Source organism: Apteryx rowi, unplaced genomic scaffold, assembly GCF_003343035.1.
Source record: "Apteryx rowi isolate R43461 unplaced genomic scaffold, aptRow1 scaffold_475, whole genome shotgun sequence".
NCBI classification, from domain to species: Eukaryota; Metazoa; Chordata; class Aves; order Apterygiformes; family Apterygidae; genus Apteryx; species Apteryx rowi.
The window spans coordinates 672,454-692,509 of record NW_020450733.1 but is presented as its reverse complement, the minus strand read 5'-3'; the positions used below and the strand labels follow the sequence as shown (position 1 = coordinate 692,509).

Genomic DNA, 20,056 nt, shown 5'->3' with positions numbered 1-20,056 from the left:
CCTGAGCAGGTAGCGGCGGAGGGGGATGTGCTTGGCCTCGGGCCGGCGGTCCTGGCTGGACCCCCGGGCGTCCCCCCTCCTGGTGCTGCAGGGCGAAGGGACGCCCTGCGCCGCTCGGGCATCTCCGGAGGGGCACGGCCCGCCGCCAGCGGCACCGCCAGCACCCGGCCCCTTTCTTTGGGCTGCAAGTGCTGGGTGGTTGTGTGGGTTTTTTTCTTTTTCCTTTTTGCCTTTTTTTTTTTCTTTTTGCGTTTGAATTGCAGATAAGCTGCAAAAAAAAAAAAAAAGCAAAAAAAAAAAAGCATGATCCTTTCTTGAAACACACTCTGCTGCGTGGCTGGAGCCTGCCCACGTTTTGTATGATCAAGCTGGGTTTTTTTTGAGGCCTGAAAACGCCATCTATTTGTTTCATCTGGTTCCATCTCCTGCCATTTTCCAATTCATTCTTCTAAGGCCCTGTCCGTGGGGCCGGAGCAGGAGGGGGCGCGGGGGATCTCGCTCCACACACATCTCCCGGCTTCTGAATTTGGTTAAAATGCAAAWTTTTTTTTTCTTTTTCTAATGCATTTTGTCTGAAGGCGGCTGAGCCGCCCGGTGCGAGCGGGAGGGAAGGGGCTGCCTTGGCGGGGGGGGGCGTTCCCACCCCAGTGCGTCCAGCTTCCCGCATGCGCGTTGGCGTTCAGATCGTCTCCCCCCGGATCTGTTGAAGTCAGGTGGCCGCCGGGCTCCTTGAGATGAGAGCAGCCCTTAGGAGTCGCGGTAGGATTTTATTTCCCCCCTCGCTGCTGGGGACGGGGCTCTTGGGCAGCCCCGTCCTGCTGGGGACTCTTGCAGACAACGCCGGGCGGAGGCGAGGATGCATTTCCAAAGAAACGGCAGGCGGGTCCCGGAGAAACCGCTCCTGCGGGAATGGTCCCCAGTGCACCCGTCCCGGGGGCCGGGTGGCTCCCGGGAGCCCTTTGCAGCGGGGCCGGGCGTGCAAGGCGCTGCCCGTCCCGGGRGCCGCGGGCGAGCAGCCCGCTCCAGGGCTCCTGGCGCTCCTCTGCATTCTCCCCCGGCCGCGCTGCGGGGTTTTTGCTAGCAGAGGCGATGTGCGTGTTTCTTATGAATGGCATTTTGCTTCCGCTCACATATTTCTCTCTTGCGAAGCTGGGGCAGGCTTTTCTTCTCAAAATTGTCTCTTTTTTTTTTAAGCAAGGTTAATGCCTCATGATTCAGATGCAGACAGACTTGAAAGGAAAAGGGAAAAAATATGTATCTTAAAGTCAATATTTACTTAGCAATTGAAATGGCCCCTCCCCCTCCAACCAAAATAAGTTACGAACAGCACATACCTGTGGCTTTTCCAAAGGGGAATAGTTGTGCGTGCTAACAGCAACGTCATTCATGAAAATAGAAGCTCCGATGGAGCAGCGGATCTGGTTTGAATCTTGCATTATGAGGGGTCCAGATGGAAGAATTGCAAAAATGCATTTGAACTGTTTGGAGATCTTGTATGTAAATGCAAAACCAACAAACCCCCCACACGCATTGAAAAAAAACCAAAAACGTGACTCTGAAATTTAGGTTTTGTTATTTTAAACGCCTCCATTAGCCCGTTGAGTTTCCTCGGCGCCGAGGAAGCCGCYGCCGAAGGCGCGTTGGGCGCGAGCTCGCGAGTTCTGCGCGCGGACGTCCTCGGGGGCTGCGGAGGCGTCTCGGCCGCTGCGCTTGCTTCTCACGGCTTTTGGCCGGAGCCTTACGGCCTCGCGAGACGGCTCCGGCCCCTGGGCGCAGGTGACCGTAAGRCGCGCGCGAGCCTGGGCTCTTTTGACGTTTTCTCTTTGTGACTCTCTCATGGCTTCAGAGAAACTCTGGAAAATTTGAAGTTTTGAAAGCAGAAAATGAATAAATCGCTGCTTTTCTTTTTTCTTTTTTTCCCCTGAAATTCAAGGATGATGGATGGATGGTATAGGGGAGAATGTAGAGCAACAGGTATTGCTGTTATTAGAAAATAGAAGGTGACTGATTTGTTTGGCTCATTGGCGACTCAGCAAGTCTTTGGTGCGGCAGTGGTGGGACGGGGTGCCGGGGCTGCGGAGGAGCTGTGCGAGGTGACCCCGTCGTTATTTGGGCAAAGCGGCCTTCGAAGCATGGTGCTCTCCAGCCCGGCGCCGTCCTGAGTGCTGACACCAGGGTGGGAGTAGCGGCCCCGACCTCCGGACCCCCTTCCCGGGCGCAGGGACGGCAGCCCGGCTTTCTGCGACTCTTTTCCTTCTTGCTCCTCCGGAGCTTTGCCAGACTGAGAGCGCCGGTGAAACCAGCGGTGGTGGAAAACGCCTGGAGCGCTCTGCAGGACCAGAGCCGAATTCGGCCGGGCTGGAACGTGGGCAGTGCTACTGTCGGCCCTTCTGCCAGAATGCCGCCGCTTTCCTCCTCCTCCCTTCTCCGGAGACTTGGCCATTTCCCGCCAGGCTTCCGCCCTCCAGAGCAACTCGGTGGATTCTCCCGTTCTGCCCTCGGTGCAGCCGGCAAGGGCGGCCATGGGGCCGGGGAGCATCCGCGCGGCTGCGGCGGGCGCTGGCCCGGGAGCGGTGCCGCCGCGGGGACCGGGCTGCCGAGGCGTCGTGCGCGAGCGGGGAAGGAAGGGCCTGGTGCAAGAGGAGCCGCGGCCAACCTGCAATGGAAGATGCTCCGGCAGGGATGCGAGGACGAAACCTCTCGGTCGTGGTGCTCTGTTTTGGAGCAGGCTGCAGTGTTTCTTGCAAGCTGGAGACGCTTCGCCTCGCTTGGCTGAGCGTGCCGGGAGGGTTTGCAAGGTGCATGCACGTCCCTGCACCGGGTTCGGAGCGAGCCGGCTCCGCTCATGCCGCGCCACGCGGGAGATGTGTGTTTTGGCCGGCTGCACCAACGAGCCGCATCGTGTATGTGAGCGCGGAGGGGAGGGGAGCAGCTGGGGGACGGAGACCTATGAGGAATGTGGAGCCGGTTTATTTTTTCTCTCTTTTTCTTTTCCCCCCCTCTAAGAACATCTGGTTTGCAAATCATGCTCATTCCAGTCCATATTTATTGCCAGTGCTGTTTCCTCTGCAAAGGAAAAGCTGCCGCCCCCTCCCAGCGAGGAGAGGAGGAGGAGGAGTCGGGTTCAATAGGAAAGTATGGCTTGCTTAAGGAAGAAGTTGGTTTTTCTTGATTTTTCCCTGTGGTTTGCTTTCCAGCCTACCTAGGCTTTCATGCCATGCTCGTGTGTGCACTGAAGGTAGTTTGGCTTCTGCTCGCAGTGAAGACCTCCCGTTCGCCACGTTCCCGAAATAGTCTGGTTCGAGGGGAAGTGTCGATTTCTTGCTGTAGGCAAAAATGAAACGTGTGGGTTTTTTTGGTTGTTTTTTTGTTTTGTTTTTTTAGTAGCCTTTAGTAGCGGCTTTCGGGGGGCAGCGTGGCTCCCGGGGAGCGGCGCCTCCTCGGGGTCCTCCTGCCTTGGGGCATCTTGGCGCTTTCCTTGGAGGCTGGGAACGTGCTGGGCGGGAGCCGACAGTGCATTTGGCTCCCGCGCTGCTCGGAGGGCCGGTGGGTGAGCGGGGAAGGGACCTTCCTCCTTCCTCCTCCACGATGCCCCCGGCGGAGGCGGCTGCGCGAGAGCTTCTCCAGCGAACACGGGGCCTCGGCTTGCGTGGGAGACCCGTTTCTATTCCCAGCAGCAGAGACCTGCCCGTGCGTTGGCGTGCCTGGGAAAGGGCAGGGGCGAGCGGCACCGTCTTCGGGGCCGGCGTTCCTCCAGGAGAGCCAGGACACCCGTGCAGCCCGGCAAAGGAGTGCGCGAGCAGGGCGTCAGTGCTGGCAGGAGATCCCACGTGTCCTGCCCCTGCCTCGGGCAGCCGTCACACGCCGCAGGGGAACTTGCTCTCTCCTTCGGCCTGCCGCGCCGCAGCCGGGCCGTGAGACGCAGCCGGTCCGGAAGATGCAGTGCTGGTAGTTAGGAATGACATTGCGGAAAGAGCGGCCCATCTCCCGTCCTGCTGGTGAGCATCGCCGCTCCAGGACTGGTGTCCCCTGTGCAAGATAAACCAGCTGGGTGAAGATCCTGCCCTGGCTCCACTTTCTCCTCCTGCGCAGACACGAACCTGCAGGGCTTGAAGCAGCCAAGAGGGGGGCAGCAACCGTGCTGATGTTGGACAGGACACTCGGAATCGCTTGCCGGGGATTTATGCGTCTCCTGCAAATCTGTCTGCCCCTTTCTGGGGGGAGGAGGACTGCAGAGCCTTGCTTGAGGCAGAAGGCCCTTTCGAGGAGAAGGTGCTCCCGGGAGCTGGCGGGGGGGCTGCCCGGTCCTCTGCGCTGGCAGGTCACCGCGGCTGCTGGAAACCTCAGAGAATGAGGGCGAGCAGGAAATCCAAGGGGAACGTCAGGCCTTTGGTGTGGTTTTTCTTTTTAACGACTTTTGCATTTGGTGAACTTGTGGCTTGGAGATGAAGGGGGAGGATGAGCTCCTCCGGGAAGAGAGGGTGGCAGAGCAGGCTCCGGAGGAGAGCTGRGGCTCGGCGCGTCTCCCCGGAGCTGGTGAGGACGAGCCGTCGGGCTGACGGATGTTTATAAGGACTTGAAAAGAACCAGAGTTCTGGCAGCGTAAGCAAACAGATGCTGTGGCGGGGTATAAACCTTCCTGCGTCAAGGCCTGACCCGTCCCGGGGCGTCAGGAGGAACCTGAACCCGGAGGTCTCCCGGGAAGCGACTCCTGCCTGCGAGGACGCGGTGCCTCCGGGCTGCGCCGGACCCCCGGGACCAGACACCGGCCCGCTATGGCAGCCCGGCCGGCGACGCGTGTTCGCCTCGCTTCCCGCTGTGATTGGCAGGAAAACAAACCCGGAGACCCCTCTTTATACGGAGTTATGTGAGAAGTTAAACGGGTCCTTTGAGCAGAGAATTCAGCAGAAGGCCGGGGATGACACAAGATAAACGTTTGGGGAATTTGTGTGTTTTACTGCCTTTTCTTCTAATCAATTCTCCAAGTTGCATTTGTTTGTGTTTTCAAGTTTTGCTGCCTTCCCAAGGGCTCGGGCTTGCTATTTTATAATGAAAGCTGAAATCGGCAGAGAAGCGGGTGCTGCAAAGAGCTGAATCTCTAGGAAAAACGCGAAATGCCAGGGGACTTGCAAGAGGATCGCCAAGCGCTCGGCTCCCCCCTCCGTGCTTGTCCGCTGCCCTTGCCCGGGAGAGCTTCCTCCGGAGAGCAGTACATCACGGATGAAGCCAGGAATGCTTTAAATTCTGACCCTTCTCGACTGCAGCTATTGCTTGAACTTTTGCTGCCTGCCCTGTGTTGTAATTTGGTCTTTGCTGTCTGGTTCTGCTTACTCTGCATGTGCGTTGTGTACACACACATATGCATTTTTTAAAAGTTTGGAGCAGTCACCGCCAGCTGTGAATTAGCCAAAAAAGAGCTTACTTGCGGTGTCTGCTGTCTAGATAGAAAAATGAAACCCAGCAACGCAAAAGTGGAAGGAAGCTGCCGTCTCTGTATTCCTTTGCTGCTCGTGGTAGCTGCTTTGCGAGGGGTCGGGGAGCGTCTGCCAGTCGGAACCGGTGCGGATGCTCGCGGTTGCCCCGGCCTCAACCTGTGACGAAGTATCGCGACTCGCTCTTGTTCAGAGCCGATTGGCTCAAGTGGCCTGGAGGGACTTGCGTTTCCCTACCAGCGTGCCCACCGTTGCCTCGGGGTCGCGTTGTGTCCCGCGGAGATTCCTGGGAAACTTTGGCGCTTCTGCGTGGAATTCGACAAGGGTCTCGGATTCCCGTCCCTGCCCGTCTGTCGGCTCTGCCCGTCTGCGCCCCGACGTCGCCGGCTGATGCCGGGCTCTGGGGCTGGCAGTGGCAGGGTGTCGGGCCCCGTTCCTGCATCCCGGACCGCAGCTCCGGCCGGAGCCGCTGGCCGTGCCGCCCGCACGGATGTGCCTTTGCAAGGACGCAGCACCTATAGCGTGTTGTTTGCGGTGCGGTCTCTGTGGTTTTAAAAATGTTGCTTTCTAATTTGTTCTCATTTGGATTTTCTTAATTTTTTTTTTCCCTTTTTCTTTTTTACTGTCTAGCATAGAAAATAAACTGCCTTGGGCTCCCAGGAGCTAATTCATCCAAGTTAAATGATCTTTAAAATCTGTTAGCGCATCATGGATCTCAGTTCCTGTTTTCTCAGTGTAATTAATGCTTCAGTTTAAATTTTCTCCTTTCCTTAGGGGCAAGGTTGATGGATCTGATGCCAGGATAAAAACTTTTGCTGAGCCATTAAAAAGAAATCAAACTAAACACAATCTAGTCCTTAATTTAAATTTTATATTTTTAAAGTAACTTGTCTTTGGGAAGAAACTGATCTTGTTTATTATCATTATTTTATTTCTTCTCTCATCCAGCACCGAAGACATGTAGCCCTAAACAGTTTGCATGCAAAGATCAGATTACGTGCATATCTAAGGGCTGGCGCTGTGACGGGGAAAAGGATTGTCCCGATGGCTCGGATGAATCGCCCGATATATGTATGTATGACTTTCCTTCCTAATAATTATCTTTAGTTTTATTTCATTCGTTCTTTCATTGCATGGTTGTTCCAGGGTCCCGAACAGGCATCATCGCATGGCTATCCTACCTCAGCTCACGTTTTTCCATAAGTTCACAGCACCTTTTGCAAGCAGTGGGGGGGAGCTTGGGAATTTAGGCCATTTGTGGTAGATGTTCAAACCGTCCATCTGTGTTTCTTCCATTTATCTCGCTAGCTGCTGCTCCCCCAGTGTCTCTTGTGTTGAGGGACATGATCCATCATAACATAACAGCCTCCTGGGGACTGGGTATCACTCCACTTTTTATTATTTTTTTTCTCTCTCCCCCATCAAAGTTTATTTGCATTAGAAAAGCTCAAACTCCTGAATGTGAGGGTGCAGCAAGACTTGCTGAAAGGAGAAACGCTGTGGTTTCCCTTTTTGAGGAACTTGTGGGGTTCCCTCCTGTGGTCTCACGTTTGGAAACTGAAGGAGAAAGGCCACCGCAGTGGTTGCGGTAGGACTGAGGACGTGACGGTGGGGGTGGTTGACGCAGGACGAGGCTTTGTGCACTCGGATGCAGAAGAGCTGGAAGCACGGACACGTGTGGACGTTGCCGTCTCCGGCAGGGGCCAGGGGTTGAGTCTTGGACCCTGATCGTCTGGCTTGGTGCTGTCGTCTGGGCACCTCCCTCCGAACGTGCSGGCGAGGAGCGGGTCAGAGCCCGTCGTGCCGTGCGCGGGCTCACGTCCTTCTGCCCGAGGCACGCGGTGGGGAGGCAGGGACGGGCCGACCCCGACTYCTGCCCTTGCTCCCGGAGGGACGGCAGCAGGGGTAGAAAATAACTGTGGTTTGCAGTAGTGGGGGGGCGACGAGCAGGGGTGGGAACCCCTCCGGCTCGGGTCGGAAATGCCCCAGCCCCGGTGGTGGGCCCTTCGCCTCCGGGAAGGGCTCCTCCAGGGTGTCCRTGTCCGCTGGAGCCGAGAGCCCGAACGGCGTCCGGCGACGGGTGCGCGCGTGCAGAGGGTCGCTCTGCTGCCTGCAYCTCTCCTTCACAGCTAAAGTTTCCTGCCTCCGCTGCGCAGCATTTAAAGGGTGTTTGGAGCACGGGTTTGGCTGAAGGGGAGAAGAAGGTCTTTGGGAGTGCCTTTGGGAATGGCCTGTGGAAAAGCAAAATAGCTTTCCCCAGATGTGTTTGCATTAGGGTGCATGTGTTGTTTTTACTGGTTTTGTCCCGGGCCCGTTGGAGCCCCTCGGCAGCGAGTGTCCGGCCCGGCTCCCTGCCGGAGAGCAGCTGCGGGACTCTCCCTGCCTGGTCCGGGCTGCTCGGCCCGCTGCTCCGCTGGCGGCTGGCTCCTGGGAAGCAAACAGGAAACGGAGCTGGGTTAAACAGGATCCAACTGCTGGAGCAGGGAGAGCGCATGCGTGCGCGAGGGCAGGCGCCGGGGCGGCCGGCTGCGTGCGCGAGGCCTTGGGGACGGAGCCAGCTGTGAGCGCTCCTGCCGTGCCGTGCTGCGGGCACCGGCCGGGACCCGGCATCAGGGCTCTCGTCCCTGCTTAGACCTGCCCTCCGGGACGAGTTTGGATGAACCTCCAGCTCTCCCCTGCGTCTCCATCTCCCCCTCGGTCCGACGGGGAGGCCGGTGCCTTACGACCTTGCAGAAGCAGCCGTGCTAGGTTGCTCCGTTGCGTCTGAAAAGCACCTGGAGGTGCCAGGCCCCGTAGGACAGCAGGGTTCRGCCGCACTGCTCTTTGCCAGCAGCAAGTATAGTCGCCTTGTTCTCCGGCACAGAAGTCCCTTCCAGACTCCTGCTTCCTGCTGTACTTGGAATAAAGGTCTCATCCAAAGCAGCCTTTGGTTCAGCATCAGGGTTATTTATTTCTTAAGGCAAAGTGATGCAACCGTCCCCTCTGCGGGAGGAATGAGGGGGCTGGGATGGGCTGTCTGACTCCAGGCAATCAGCAGCCCTGGAAAATTACTGCAGGAGGACTTGGAGGCCTTTCCTCTGCGCTGGAAGAATCCGTCCTGATTGACATATTCCGCTAGCTGTGTCTGTGCTCGTTTAACCACGCTCTCTTTATCCATCTGGACAGGTAGAGGGAAACCTCAGATGCTTTTTCCCCCTCTTCYCTTCCTTACTTTAATGCAAAAGCATCGTTTGTCAGTATTGGCAGGGGGCCRGCGTCACCCTGGCGTTTGCCCCCCCGGAAGGGGAGAGCAGCGGCATCCTCCAGGCGCTGCGTACGAGCGAGCGGCGGTGGCGCCGGGCAGCCAGCCCGCTCCGTCCGCAGCAGTTGCCGGCATCGGCACCGGCCTCAGGAATGCCGCTGCCTCGGCGCGAGCACAGAGGCAGCCTTTCTGCCCCAGCAGTGTGAGGGAGTAGAAGCAGGCTTGGGAAGGTACAGGAGAGCACGGGCTGTTATTTCTCTGTCCCCTCAGAGGATGAGATTGCAGGGTTTTAGGGGGAGAAGAGGCCCAGGCTGTCTGAAGCTCTCGCATCGTGCTGGTGGAAAAGCCCCACGCGCTGGTTCCTGCTCAGAGCTGCCCGCTTCGAGGTCTGCGCACGCCCCGTGGAGCGGAGAGGACCTGCACGTGCTGCGTCCCGACTGCCGCCGCCGCCGCCTCCGGAGCCCGGGAAGCGTTGCAGCGTTCCGGCAGCGGGGGCGCAGGCATCCGTCGCCACCCCGCTCCTGCTCCGAGGGACAGGTGACTTGCCCGGCACTCGAAGCCGTGTCCAGCTTTTCTAGCCTTAAGATCAGCGTCTTTGTGGCTGTTTGTGAGGCAATCGCAGCCTCCGCTGGGGCACGACAGCAAGACGAGCCGGTGTCTGCGCAGCTCCCCAGTGCCGAGGCTCACAGCTCCCACTGCTGGGAGCAACGCCGGTGCCGGGAACGGCATGGGAACGCTGGAGCGGCGAGTGCAGGGCTGCTGACAGCGGCCGTTTAGGAGCTGCCTGGTGGTTCCTGGACAGACAAATAAGAGCGTGTGGCACGGCGTAAATCGGAGGCAAGCATTTCCTCTCCCCCAGCTCCGCCAGGGCACGTGCGGGACAGCATCCATGGGTCGTCGTGGCCGTTTTGGCGCCCTAAATGCGAGGGACTGCTTTTCTTCCTGGGGAGCCGTTACCTCCGTAACATCAGAAGTGGATGGCTGAGATCCAGGGACCTGGAGAAGTGTATCGGCTTAACCTTTCTGCACGACTCGGTTCAGCTTCCCCAGGCTCCTACTAAGTCCAAAGACTTGAGTCAGCCTAAGGGCACAAACAGGGAACCGGAAAGACGGAGACGCCCGATGCAATAGCTGCAGAAGTCCTCGGGCGCAATCCCCCYGGGCGTTCGAGCGAGGGGTCTGCTCTGCGCCTTGCTGCACGAGACGGGGACGCCTGGCGCTCTCAGCTGCTCCCACCYGGAGCAAACCCCCCCGTCAGCGCGTGCTGGGGCGGAGGACCTGCTATCTCCAGGATTGCCAAGCAGGCTTTTCTCACACCACTTCGGCACCAGGGCTTCCAGGAGACTCATCCTCCTTATCTTTTTGGCAGGGAGAGAATGACTTTTATTACTATTATTTAATCTATACATTTTTTTTAACCCCGGCTGCACATGCTGCTCTGGCATGCTGCTTGGTGCACCCTTCCGCACCCTGGCAGCGAGGCAGGGTTATTTACGTTGCGGTGACGTACTCGTGTCGGAGTCTCGTGAAATGCCTTCCGTCACGTGCAGCATTGCCCGCTCCGGGGAATTCTTTCGGTATTTGCTGGCTTTGCTTATGTGTTAGCTTATTCCTGAGTGTAGGAAGTGTTCCCTAGGCTCGGTGGTGGTGCTTGTGTCCGTGTGAGTGACTCGTGCAGGTGCTAACGCAGTTGGTTAGCTTTGCATCCCGTAGAGCTTTCCTGGGGAAAAAGCTTAGGCAAGAGCCTCCCTCCTGGTGAAGATCAACGGAGACGAGGGGCTGGGAGCAGCGAGCTGCCTGCGGCTGAGCTACGACCTTCATCTGGCTGCTCCATCCCCGGGCCGGCCTCATGCCCGGAGCCCCACCAGCTCCGGCTGGTGCTCCAGAGCCRTTTGTGCAAGGATGCCGGTATAAACGCTCATGCTGGGATAAGTGGTGCTCTGCAAGGTGCCRGGCTACACCTGACGGAGATGCTATATAGCTGTGTACCAGAACTGCTGCATCTTCCCTCTTTTTTTTTTTTTTCCCCCCCAGTAGCTTTTTGCGTGGTTTTCTCCTGAAATAAACTAAAGAGAAGYGTCCCATTGCAGCCTCGAACAAGCCCTCAAGGCGAAGGCCTTTGCTGGGAGATGGGCTGCTCCCTCTCTGCTGTGCTGCTGGTGCCCAGGGAGCCACGGTGGGATTCGCCCCGGCGCTCGCTTGGCCTTGAGCTGCCGTCCACCTCCCGGACGTGCACGGGAACCTTTTTCACTCCCTAGTTCATGCTCTTATCTGCTCACTTGTAGCTTTTCCCCACTTCTGTGTCTCTTTGGGCTGTTGCCAAATCAATTACAGGCTGTATTTACAGGGGAAAGAATTGTTTCTCTTCCTTTCTTTTTTCTTTTTCCAAGTGGTTTTTGGAGGTTAAAAATTCCTGTCTAACGCCGCTCCTTGGGTTGTACCACAAGCTTGTCACATGTAATAAATTGGCTCATTTATTAGTGAGCCAACACAGTCAAAAGCAAACAAAGTGGCTTGCAGATTAATCCTGCCCTGTTTGCGATAAGCAGTGTGATCCAGGCTCTTTGCAGGGGGATAACGGCCAGGGCAGATCGGTTTTGACTGATGAACTGTGCACTTTATGTCAGTGCCCTCGTTCCCTCGACCCGCGTATTGGTGCTCCTTAATTAACCCTTGACGTGCAATTGCTTGGTGCCMAGATAGCACCGTTCCAGGCCAAAGCCGGGAAGCAGTGCTGGCAAGGAGCCATGCAGCAGCGAAGGGGAGAGACGGGTGCCGCCGGGGAGCTGTGGCGGAGCCCGGGGCCGAGCTCCCCACTTGGAACTGTGCTCCACCACCCCGGGGTCCCAGCTCATCCCGCTTCCCACTCAGTGAAAACGTAGCTGGAACGCGTTTAGGAAGTGCCTTGTGCAAAGCGGGAATAATCTGCCATCTGGAGCCCTTTAAGTTCCCGTTCTTTGGGCACCTCTTGTGCAAGAAAGGGCATGTTACTCAATACGCCCAGAGTTAGTCACTTCACGCAAAACGGGCGGACGAAAGAGGGAAGCAGTTTTTCCCATGGCGAGTTGGGAGCTCTCTGCAAGGAGCCGCGGTTGCGTGCGCTCTGCACAGTGCTTGCGTGGTTCCCTCCCGGCGCGCAGGCGTCATCTTGCCCCCTCTCCAGCGGCGTGGGGCAGCGTGCTTGGCGCCGGCTCGGCGAGGGTTTCATGGCGTGACTCTAGTTTTGTAAAGAGTTTGGTTCATTTTGCAAAGGGCAGTGGAAAAACCCATGCTGCTCTGTGCCTCCTTCGAGGAGCAGCTTGCCGTTTCCCAGCCCATGTGGTGAGGGCAGAGGGGCAACGGTGTCCGTCCAGGACAYGGCTCGATGGGTCCTGCTCAGGGGTAGGAAAAATGCAGGCGTGCGGCACCAGCTCGTCTTATCTGGGRAAAAAAAAGGCTAAAGTGCAAGAGAATCGATCCGAGCGAAAGGCAYGCTGCGTTTTAACCCTTGCCTGTGCTTGGGCGATGCTGCCGGCACCGGTTGCGGGAGGACCCGGTGCTGCTGCTCGCAGGGCAAGGGTTGTCTGCAAACCCCGCCAGCCACCGCCGGCCTGGGCTCTGCAGCAGCCGTTTCGCAACCGCGTGCGCTGGTGATTGCCTCTCGTGCTCGCTTTAGCAGCACCTCTTGTTAGCTGGGGGATTAAGGTTAAAAGCATATTCAGCGTAACTCAGCGGAACAACAGCTCATAGCAAGTAAAACTGAGCCGCCAGCAAGGCCGAGCAGTAGCTCGAGGGAGTATTGCAGCATCGATAACCTTGCTAGATAAGGAGCTGCTTGCCACACACAGTGCCGAGCCCGACCCCTGTACGCTGCATGCTGCAATACATCTCTCCAAGGAGAGTGTAAGCTTATTTAGGGCAAACTCCACCAGTGGGGCTCCCTGGGCTTAGATGAAGGTGACAGGCTGGTCTAAATAATTATCTAAAACAGGACCAAGCCTGGACAAAGCGATCGGTGGGACGCGCTGCTGGGCGCGCTCTCCGGTGGGCTGTCTCTTCGCCTGGCACGGGGCTGCTTGCGGAGCTGTGTGCGACACCATTCCCCCCTATCTGCCCTCCTGACAGGCAGGCGAGGCATAAACAGCCGCTTTCTGCCTGTAAAATGTGATTTTATTATCCCACTCACATGCTGCTGTTGACTCAGTAGAAATATTTTGGTGGCTCCAGCAAGAGCTAGGGGAATTTTTTGTTTGTTTGTTTGTTCTTTTGTTTTTTGTTCGGCCCCAGAGCCTGGGGAGGTTTGGGGATGGGAAGCTCCTCGGGAGCTGCCGTGGAGCTGAGGGCATGTGGGCCTGGCCTGCTAGCTTGGGTGCTGGCTCTGCTCCGGGGCATGTGCCAGGCAGGGGAATCCGAAGCTGGGATTTGACATACGCCTGGGCAGAAGGACTCGGAGCATGTTCACATGCTCGCTAGCGGTGCGGTTCTTGCCTGCAGTCGGTTATTGCAGCAAGTGATCCCACAAACATCCTAGGGAACGTGGGGTTCCCGGAACCTGTCACATCTTGAAGAATTTTTATCCGAAGCCGTGCTATACAAGACGAGATCGAGTGGGGGACGGCTGGCAGGCGAGCCTTGGTGGAGCAGCCTGGAGGCACCAGCAGTTGCATGGAGGCTTTGGGTGTCCCCACCAGGTGGATGGGGCTTGCTGAGCTCGCACGCTCTCCTTTGGGGTGACGGTTCTGCATTTTGCTGTCTTTGCAGGTCCTCAGAGCAAGGTGTCCCGATGCCAGCCCAACGAACACAACTGCCTGGGCACAGAGCTCTGCATACACATGAGCAAACTGTGCAACGGGCTCCACGACTGCTTCGACGGCTCGGACGAGGGGCCGCACTGTCGGGGTAGGTGTCTGGGCAACAGCAAGAGTCTGTTGCCCGCTGAGCCTCAGTGGAGGAGGAGGATTTGTGGGTGGTCTGTGTCTCAAAGTGCTCCCCTGGCCCTTTCCTTCCCCAGCCACGGTAAGAGTTGCGAGGCCTTTCCCTGCGTCTGGTTATGTGGGGCGAGTCCTCGTGTGCAAACTCGGGTGTGTCGCACCGATGCTTTAACCGCTTTGCCCTGGTGCCAGTGCGCTTGTGCCTTCCCTCTGAAGGAAGTCAGTGTGGGCAAGTAAAATGTCCATCGTTCCCGAGCCAGCAGGCCGTTAAAAAGCTGCATCGCCTCCTGGGTTAAAAGCTTGGTGGGTTTGGATTCTGGTTCAGGTAAGAGATGCCAGTGTGTTTTTTCCCTCTGTAGGAGCTCTGGCCCCGCTCCTGGCCCGTCCCTCATTGCTAATCCTGCTGGGAACCTCTCCCTCGATCGCTGTGCGTCGGCTCCCTGGCACGCAGATTAGTTGCTCAGAAACGTGTGTCCTGGGTTGACCCCGGAGCCGAGTCCCTGCTCAGGGCGAGTGACATGCTCTTCTCCCCAGACCTTTTTTTGCCCCAGGGCAGAGGGCTCCTGCCTTGCCGAACTTCCTGTCCGCTGCAGCCTGAATCCAGGCTTGGGACGCCCTGTCGGGAGCAGCTCCCTCTGCTCCGCCGCTGGTGCCGGCCGCTTCCCGGCCGGGACGGGCGCTCCTGCCGCTCGCGGTCAGGCAGCACACGACCTGCGCGTGGGAGGCGAGGGCTAGGTGCAGGCAGGCCCTCTCTCGGGACGACTGCTGCCTGCAGGTTTGGGCATGTTGCAGACTTAAGTCCTTGCGAGCGTGCGTGTGGATGCCRAGGTCTCCGTGCCCGCAGGCCAGAGGAGGGGGAGCTGGAGGGCACCACCCCGGGGAGGCATTTTCTTGCAGCGGCTGCGGAGCCCCCACACCCACCTCACCTCCACCGGAGGCTTAGGGAGACGGGCTGTTAATCCGGCTTGGAGCAGGATTATCTGGACTCTAAAGGCCCTAATCGGACAAAGCACGAAGTGAGAAACATGTGCCTGTTGCTTGTTGGTTTTTGGCTCTGGGTGCTGCGTGCATCCAGCAAAGACYGTTCTGGTGGAGACTTGGTGGTCTGAGCGGGTGGCCGAGGGCGGATGGTGACGGTGCGGGGAGCTGAGCGGCGTGGAAGGGATGGAGCAGCCCCACGCATCCCACTGCCCCGTGCCATCCGGGGCGCTCGTCCCTGAGCCGCACCGGTCCCCGGCAGCGCCAGCCCCGTGCGTGTCGGGATGCATGCCGGGGATGCTCCGTGCCCCTCTCAAGCCCGCAGGATGGGCAAGGGGCCCGCAGGAATCACCCAGCAGAGACGCAGAGACCTGCTCCCCATCAGCAGAGCTGGGGTGCCTCTGCCGGCCTTGTAAAAGCCCTGGAGATGGAAATGCCATTGCAGTCTTTGCCGAAGCTCCCTCTGTTGCCTTCCCTGCCCTCCCCCCGCGAGCCCCTGTGTTCCTGAGGGTTTTCCTTCTTTCTGGGATGCGTGCGGGGATTTAGCGACGACATGATAATCTGAAATGAATAGCTGGGCCTGACAAAGCTGATAAACCTTGCAAACAAGTCAGCTGGGCCCTGCCTGGCTTATTAAACTGTTATACATGCAAGAAGCAGGATTTTCAGCTCTCCATGCACTGCTCTGGCAGAGGGGGAAGATCACTCCTCACTCTCACGATCGCCGGCGAGCAGAGTGCCGCCCCGCAGCGCGCTGGTGGAGGGCGGGCAGCAGCGGCACGTGAAGCCTCGGCGGCCGGAGCGCTGCCTGGGATGGCTCCCGTGCCGAGGCCGAGCCGTGCCCCGGTGCCGCTGACTCCGCAGGGGACGAGGAGCCGGGTCTGGCTGGGGGGGCGCGTGGCGGGGGCCGGCAGCTCCCTTCCGTGCCGGGGAGCCGGGTGGAGGGTGGTGGCTTGCAAAACTCTCTGCCTGCCTTTGAGTGTGGTTTTAGGAAGAGGAAGAGATGCAGGAGGGGAGAAGAGCGAGCAGGGTTTTGCAGGGTCAGCAGGGGTTTGCTCAGTTGTGTAAAGCTGCTTGAGACAAAATTGGGCACGGATGACGCCTGCGGCCGGAGAGGGCCAGCTGCTTTGGGGCTCCCCGTCCCGTAGGGAGGTCTGGCCGCTGCAGGGAGAAGGGCGAGCGGAGGCTCCGAGGGAGCCCCGCGGGCAAGCCTGGAGCGGCCGCCTGGAGCGGCTGGCCCTTGGCCTGCCGCCGGTGCGCCTGCATGGGATTTTTCCCCTCCGCAAGCAGATTTGCTGGACCCGAGCTTGTTGCCCTCCGTGTGCCGAGCTCTGAAGCGCCCGGGCTGGGCAGACGGAGGAGAGGCTGGGAGAAAATAAAACCCAACAAAAAACAAAACCCCCCTAACAAAGAGGCCTTTGTGGGCTGACGTACATCGGTCTGGCACAAGGAGCGTCCCTCCTGCCGCAAGAGCCCCGGCGCAGCCCCGCGCCTCTTAATTGGGCTGCAACCGCCTCTCCGGGCCAGCCAGGACCGTTGCACTTCTGCCCGGTGGCTTTTGGGGTCCCCCATGCCCCCCTCCACGTTCCCGGATAAACCCAAGCGCTCGCAGCCTCTTCTGCCGCCTTCCCCCCTCCCCGCAGCCTAATGAGGCCTGTTGCTAAATGACCTTGACGAAGTTGGGAGGCTGTTGTGCATTGGCGGAGCAAGGGAACCGCTGCCCGTGGAGGCATCCCGGCAGCCCCAGCCGCCTCCGTGCGCCGGCAGCGCCGGGCAGGTGGCAGCTCTGCCGGAGTTTATTGGAGCCACTAATGGAAATTAAACCACGGGAAGCCGCGAGCCGGGTGGCCATGTCTCACCTTCAAGCGCGGGCCCATAGGCCTCCTGCCCTTGGCATCCGGGGGTGGCGCTGCCTTTTTCAGTGGGGACAAAAGCAACTTAAAGAGCTTGGGGATCTCCAGTAGCGGGGTCCTCTTCTCACGCCCCTGCCCTAACTTCTCTCCGCTGGGGAGCTGAGCCGCAGCAGCCAGGCTCTCCGCACATGCGGTTGGAGGGAAGTTGCTGCAAGGAGGACATGGCAGCTGAGCCCACCCCGGAGCGTCCCTGGTCTCTCGGGGATGTCGTGCCCCTCCCGAGACGCACCAGAGCTTCCAGCCCAGAGCCTGCAGGGCATCATGAGGGTGGAGCAGCTTGGAGACCCCAGCAGAGCCTGGCAGGGGTGTCACCCCTGCCCAGCATCACCGTGCGCATCCGTCTCTACCCCGGATAGCTCTGTGTGCTTGCACACCAGTGACGTTGTGTCTCCCTTCGTCCTCTGTCTCTGCAGAGCAGTTAGCAAACTGCACGGCCCTGGCCTGCCAGCACCACTGCGTGCCGACGCTGAGCGGACCCGCCTGCTACTGCAACAACTCCTTCCAGCTGGCCGAGGACAGGAGGAGCTGCAAAGGTTGGTGCGGGGCGAGGGCAGGTGCATCGCAGCCAGCAAGGCGCTTGTAGCTCCTCTGGGCCACGGCCAGTGCTGCTGTCTCGGCAGCGATGGTTGGGGCTTGGCAATGTGGATTCAGGGCTCCTTAAGGGATCCAGCATTCCTTGATCTGCAGAGGTGAATACAAGGGATTGGCAGGGACTGGGACTCTGACCCTCCAGCAGTGGTGTTGTTAGGGGAGTGCAGTCCTTGAAAGCCCCATTGCAAAACACTGGGAGGGAGTAAGGAGGTGGCTTTGTCTTTGCGTACAGTGGCAAAGGGGCCATCGCTGGGCTTGTGCRTACTCCTGGTGTCCGTGCTGCAAAAACAGCACCGGAAAATAGGAGAGGGGACGGAAAGGAGTGATCAGATCGATGCGGTGTCTTGAAACAGGCCTTCAAGTGAGAGATTTCAGAAGCTAAGTCTCTTTCATGTAACCGAGGAGAGGTGAAAGGGGACTTTATCAGCTCTTACATGCCCCTCTGGGGGTAAGAGCTTTCTGATGGAGGCAGCTCTTTCATCTAGTAGAAGAAAGAGCAGCATGCAAGCCAGGGGTTTGGAAGCTGAAGATTAGAGAAATTCAGACTAGAAATTTAGGTGCAAGTTTACCAGAGTGGGGGAAGGGACAGTGAATAATTAGGCCTTCAAATGGCTCAGCTGTGAAGAAGGTATTTTCCTTTTGCTTCCTTTCTGTTGATGCTTGAGCAGAAAGTTGAGGGCTGCCTGCAGGTGTTGTGAGGTGATGTTCTCCAGGTGTTCTGCTGGAGGTCATGGTGCTGTCACCATGGCTTCTGAGGGACTCTGAACGTGTCTGGAGAACTCATCTTTCCTTGCAGCCCTGCCCTGTAAAACAGGGGTAGTCTTTATTTCATCGCGGGTCAGTTAAGGATAGAGGTGCTTGCTGGTCCAAGTCTTGTTTCCTTGCCTTCTTCTCCAGACTTTGATGAATGCACAGTCTATGGGACCTGCAGCCAGACGTGCACCAACACAGAGGGCTCCTACACATGCAGCTGTGTTGAAGGATACCTCCTGCAGCCTGATAACAGATCCTGCAAAGCCAAGAATGGTAAGTTCCTTGACTACGGAAGTGTTGCTTCTGGGCAGCTCTGGAAAATGTGACCTCCTGCTGTCTTTGTACCCCCACCTCTTTGTTTTAAGGCAGTCTCCCAAGTACTATCCTGTGCTACYGTATTCTTTTGCATGTGTTGGACTGCATATCACCATCCTGTTTTTGCAAGAGCAGAAGGGCCAGGCTGTAGGCTGATGAGGTATTGCAGCCACGAGCTTTAGCTCCCCTGTCATGACCACCCTTCTTCCCCTCCTTTTCCTCTCAGAGCCGGTGGATCGCCCTCCTGTGCTGCTCATTGCCAACTCCCAGAACATCCTGGCCACCTACCTGAGTGGAGCCCCTGTGCCCAACATCACCCCCACCAGTGCCAAGCAGACCACGGCCATGGACTTCAACTACATTGAAGACACGGTGTGCTGGGTTCACGTGGGCGACAGTGCCTCCCAGACCATCCTCAAGTGTGCCAAGATCCCCAACCTCAAGGGCTTTGTGGAAGAGCGCTCCATCAACATCTCCCTCAGCCTACACCGTGAGTGCCTGCTCCCCTTTGAAGCTCTGCCCTTGCTCCCCCAGCCCCATATCTCCTTTGGCAGCTGAGCTGGAGGCGGCTGAAGCAGGGGTGCGTTTTGGCGGAAGATAGTTTTCCACGGAGACAGGTGCCTAGAGCTTCAGCACAGACTTTTCTTCTTTGTTCCAGTTTTAGCTTTTGGCCTTCCTTTTCCATCCCTCTTGTTATTTCTAGCAAGTTTTGTGGTTTCTTTGGGTATGTATTTGAGGAAAAATGATACAGTGAAGAGCAGAGATAGTACCTGTGTAGTGGGGTGGGAGAGAACTCTTGTCACTGTTTTCTCTCTTGATTTTAGCCCTGTGTTCCTCTTGCTGAAATAGGCTTTGGTTCCCCACCCGTAAGTAGTGACTGAGAACAAAATCCCAACCAAAAAGTGCCTCCCATCAGAAGGCCAAATGAGTCACTGGCAGTAAGTAGCACATGGTGGTTTCATTCTGTGTGTCTCTCCCTGGCTGTAACGAGTGTGGTTACAGCATAGTCTCCTGTTTGGGCTTGCTGGTCCCAGTTCAGCACTCAGAAAAGGGTAAGAAAATTATTTGCTGGGGTTTCAGTGTACTTTGACTCAGGCCCTTGCTGGGAAATGCGCAGGAGAGGACTTGATGCGTGCGTGCCCATGTGTTGCTCTCCTGAGAACCTCTGCCTGTTAAAGGATCAAAGCAGACAGCCGTAGGCTTGAGGCTGCTCTCTCCTGTGCTCTAGCATACGCACCATGCAGAACAGGTAGGATGAGAAAAGAAGCTATGGTCTGAGAGAGGAGGTGGTTCAGTGCTATAGCTGTACAGCCAGGATGTGGGAAACTGCTTCTCAGGGTTTTACTATCRCTGATTTTTATCCTTTGCAACCACAGACCAAGCCACTTAGGGTGGGATTTGGATATCTAGCATCTTCAGTACATCACCATCAGGTTTTGCAGCGCTCAGATTCCCTGCTGTTGTCCTCCTGTTGTCTTTTGCCTCTTGAAATGAGGAGTGCTTTCAGATGGAGACTATCTTTTGCTTTGTGCAGTGCCTCACGCAATAGGGATCCCCCCCTTTCATGGATATGAGGGTGTATTTGTGTAACAAACAATATCTAACGTAGCAAGCGAGATGAACGTGTATGAATTGATCTTTGCAAATGAATAAAAATCCCTAGTGGATTACTGAGGTGAGGACGTGCCTCTGCCAGCGGGAATGCCTCTGGAGAAGGCAGTAACCTGGCTGTGAAGGGGAAAAGCAGCTGAAATCCCAACTGAAGCGTAGGGCACGAGTGAAGAGGCTGACGGAGACCTTCTGAACCGTCTCGCCCTGCAGATCCTGACAGGCTGGGGTTCAGCAGGCTCCAGCTGCTTTGCCGTGCTAAGGGTGTGTGCAGTTTGGTTAATTTAAGCTTGCGCTGTGTATTTTTAGGGCAGT

At 57.6% G+C, this 20,056-nt stretch overlaps 1 protein-coding gene across 1 annotated transcript in view; it reads left to right on the top strand.

Annotated features, from left to right (window-relative positions):
• Nucleotides 1–6,384: 6,384 nt before the first annotated feature.
• The window catches only part of LRP1 (LDL receptor related protein 1), a 76,691-nt gene continuing 63,019 nt past the window's right edge, over nt 6,385–20,056 (top strand). Inside the window, exons 1-5 of the mRNA XM_026078236.1 lie at nt 6,385–6,503; nt 13,414–13,551; nt 16,888–17,007; nt 17,963–18,091; nt 18,360–18,623. Of these exons, the coding sequence (XP_025934021.1) occupies nt 13,485–13,551; nt 16,888–17,007; nt 17,963–18,091; nt 18,360–18,623 (580 nt within the window). The 5' untranslated portion in view covers nt 6,385–6,503; nt 13,414–13,484. The remainder of the gene's footprint in view (nt 6,504–13,413; nt 13,552–16,887; nt 17,008–17,962; nt 18,092–18,359; nt 18,624–20,056) is intronic.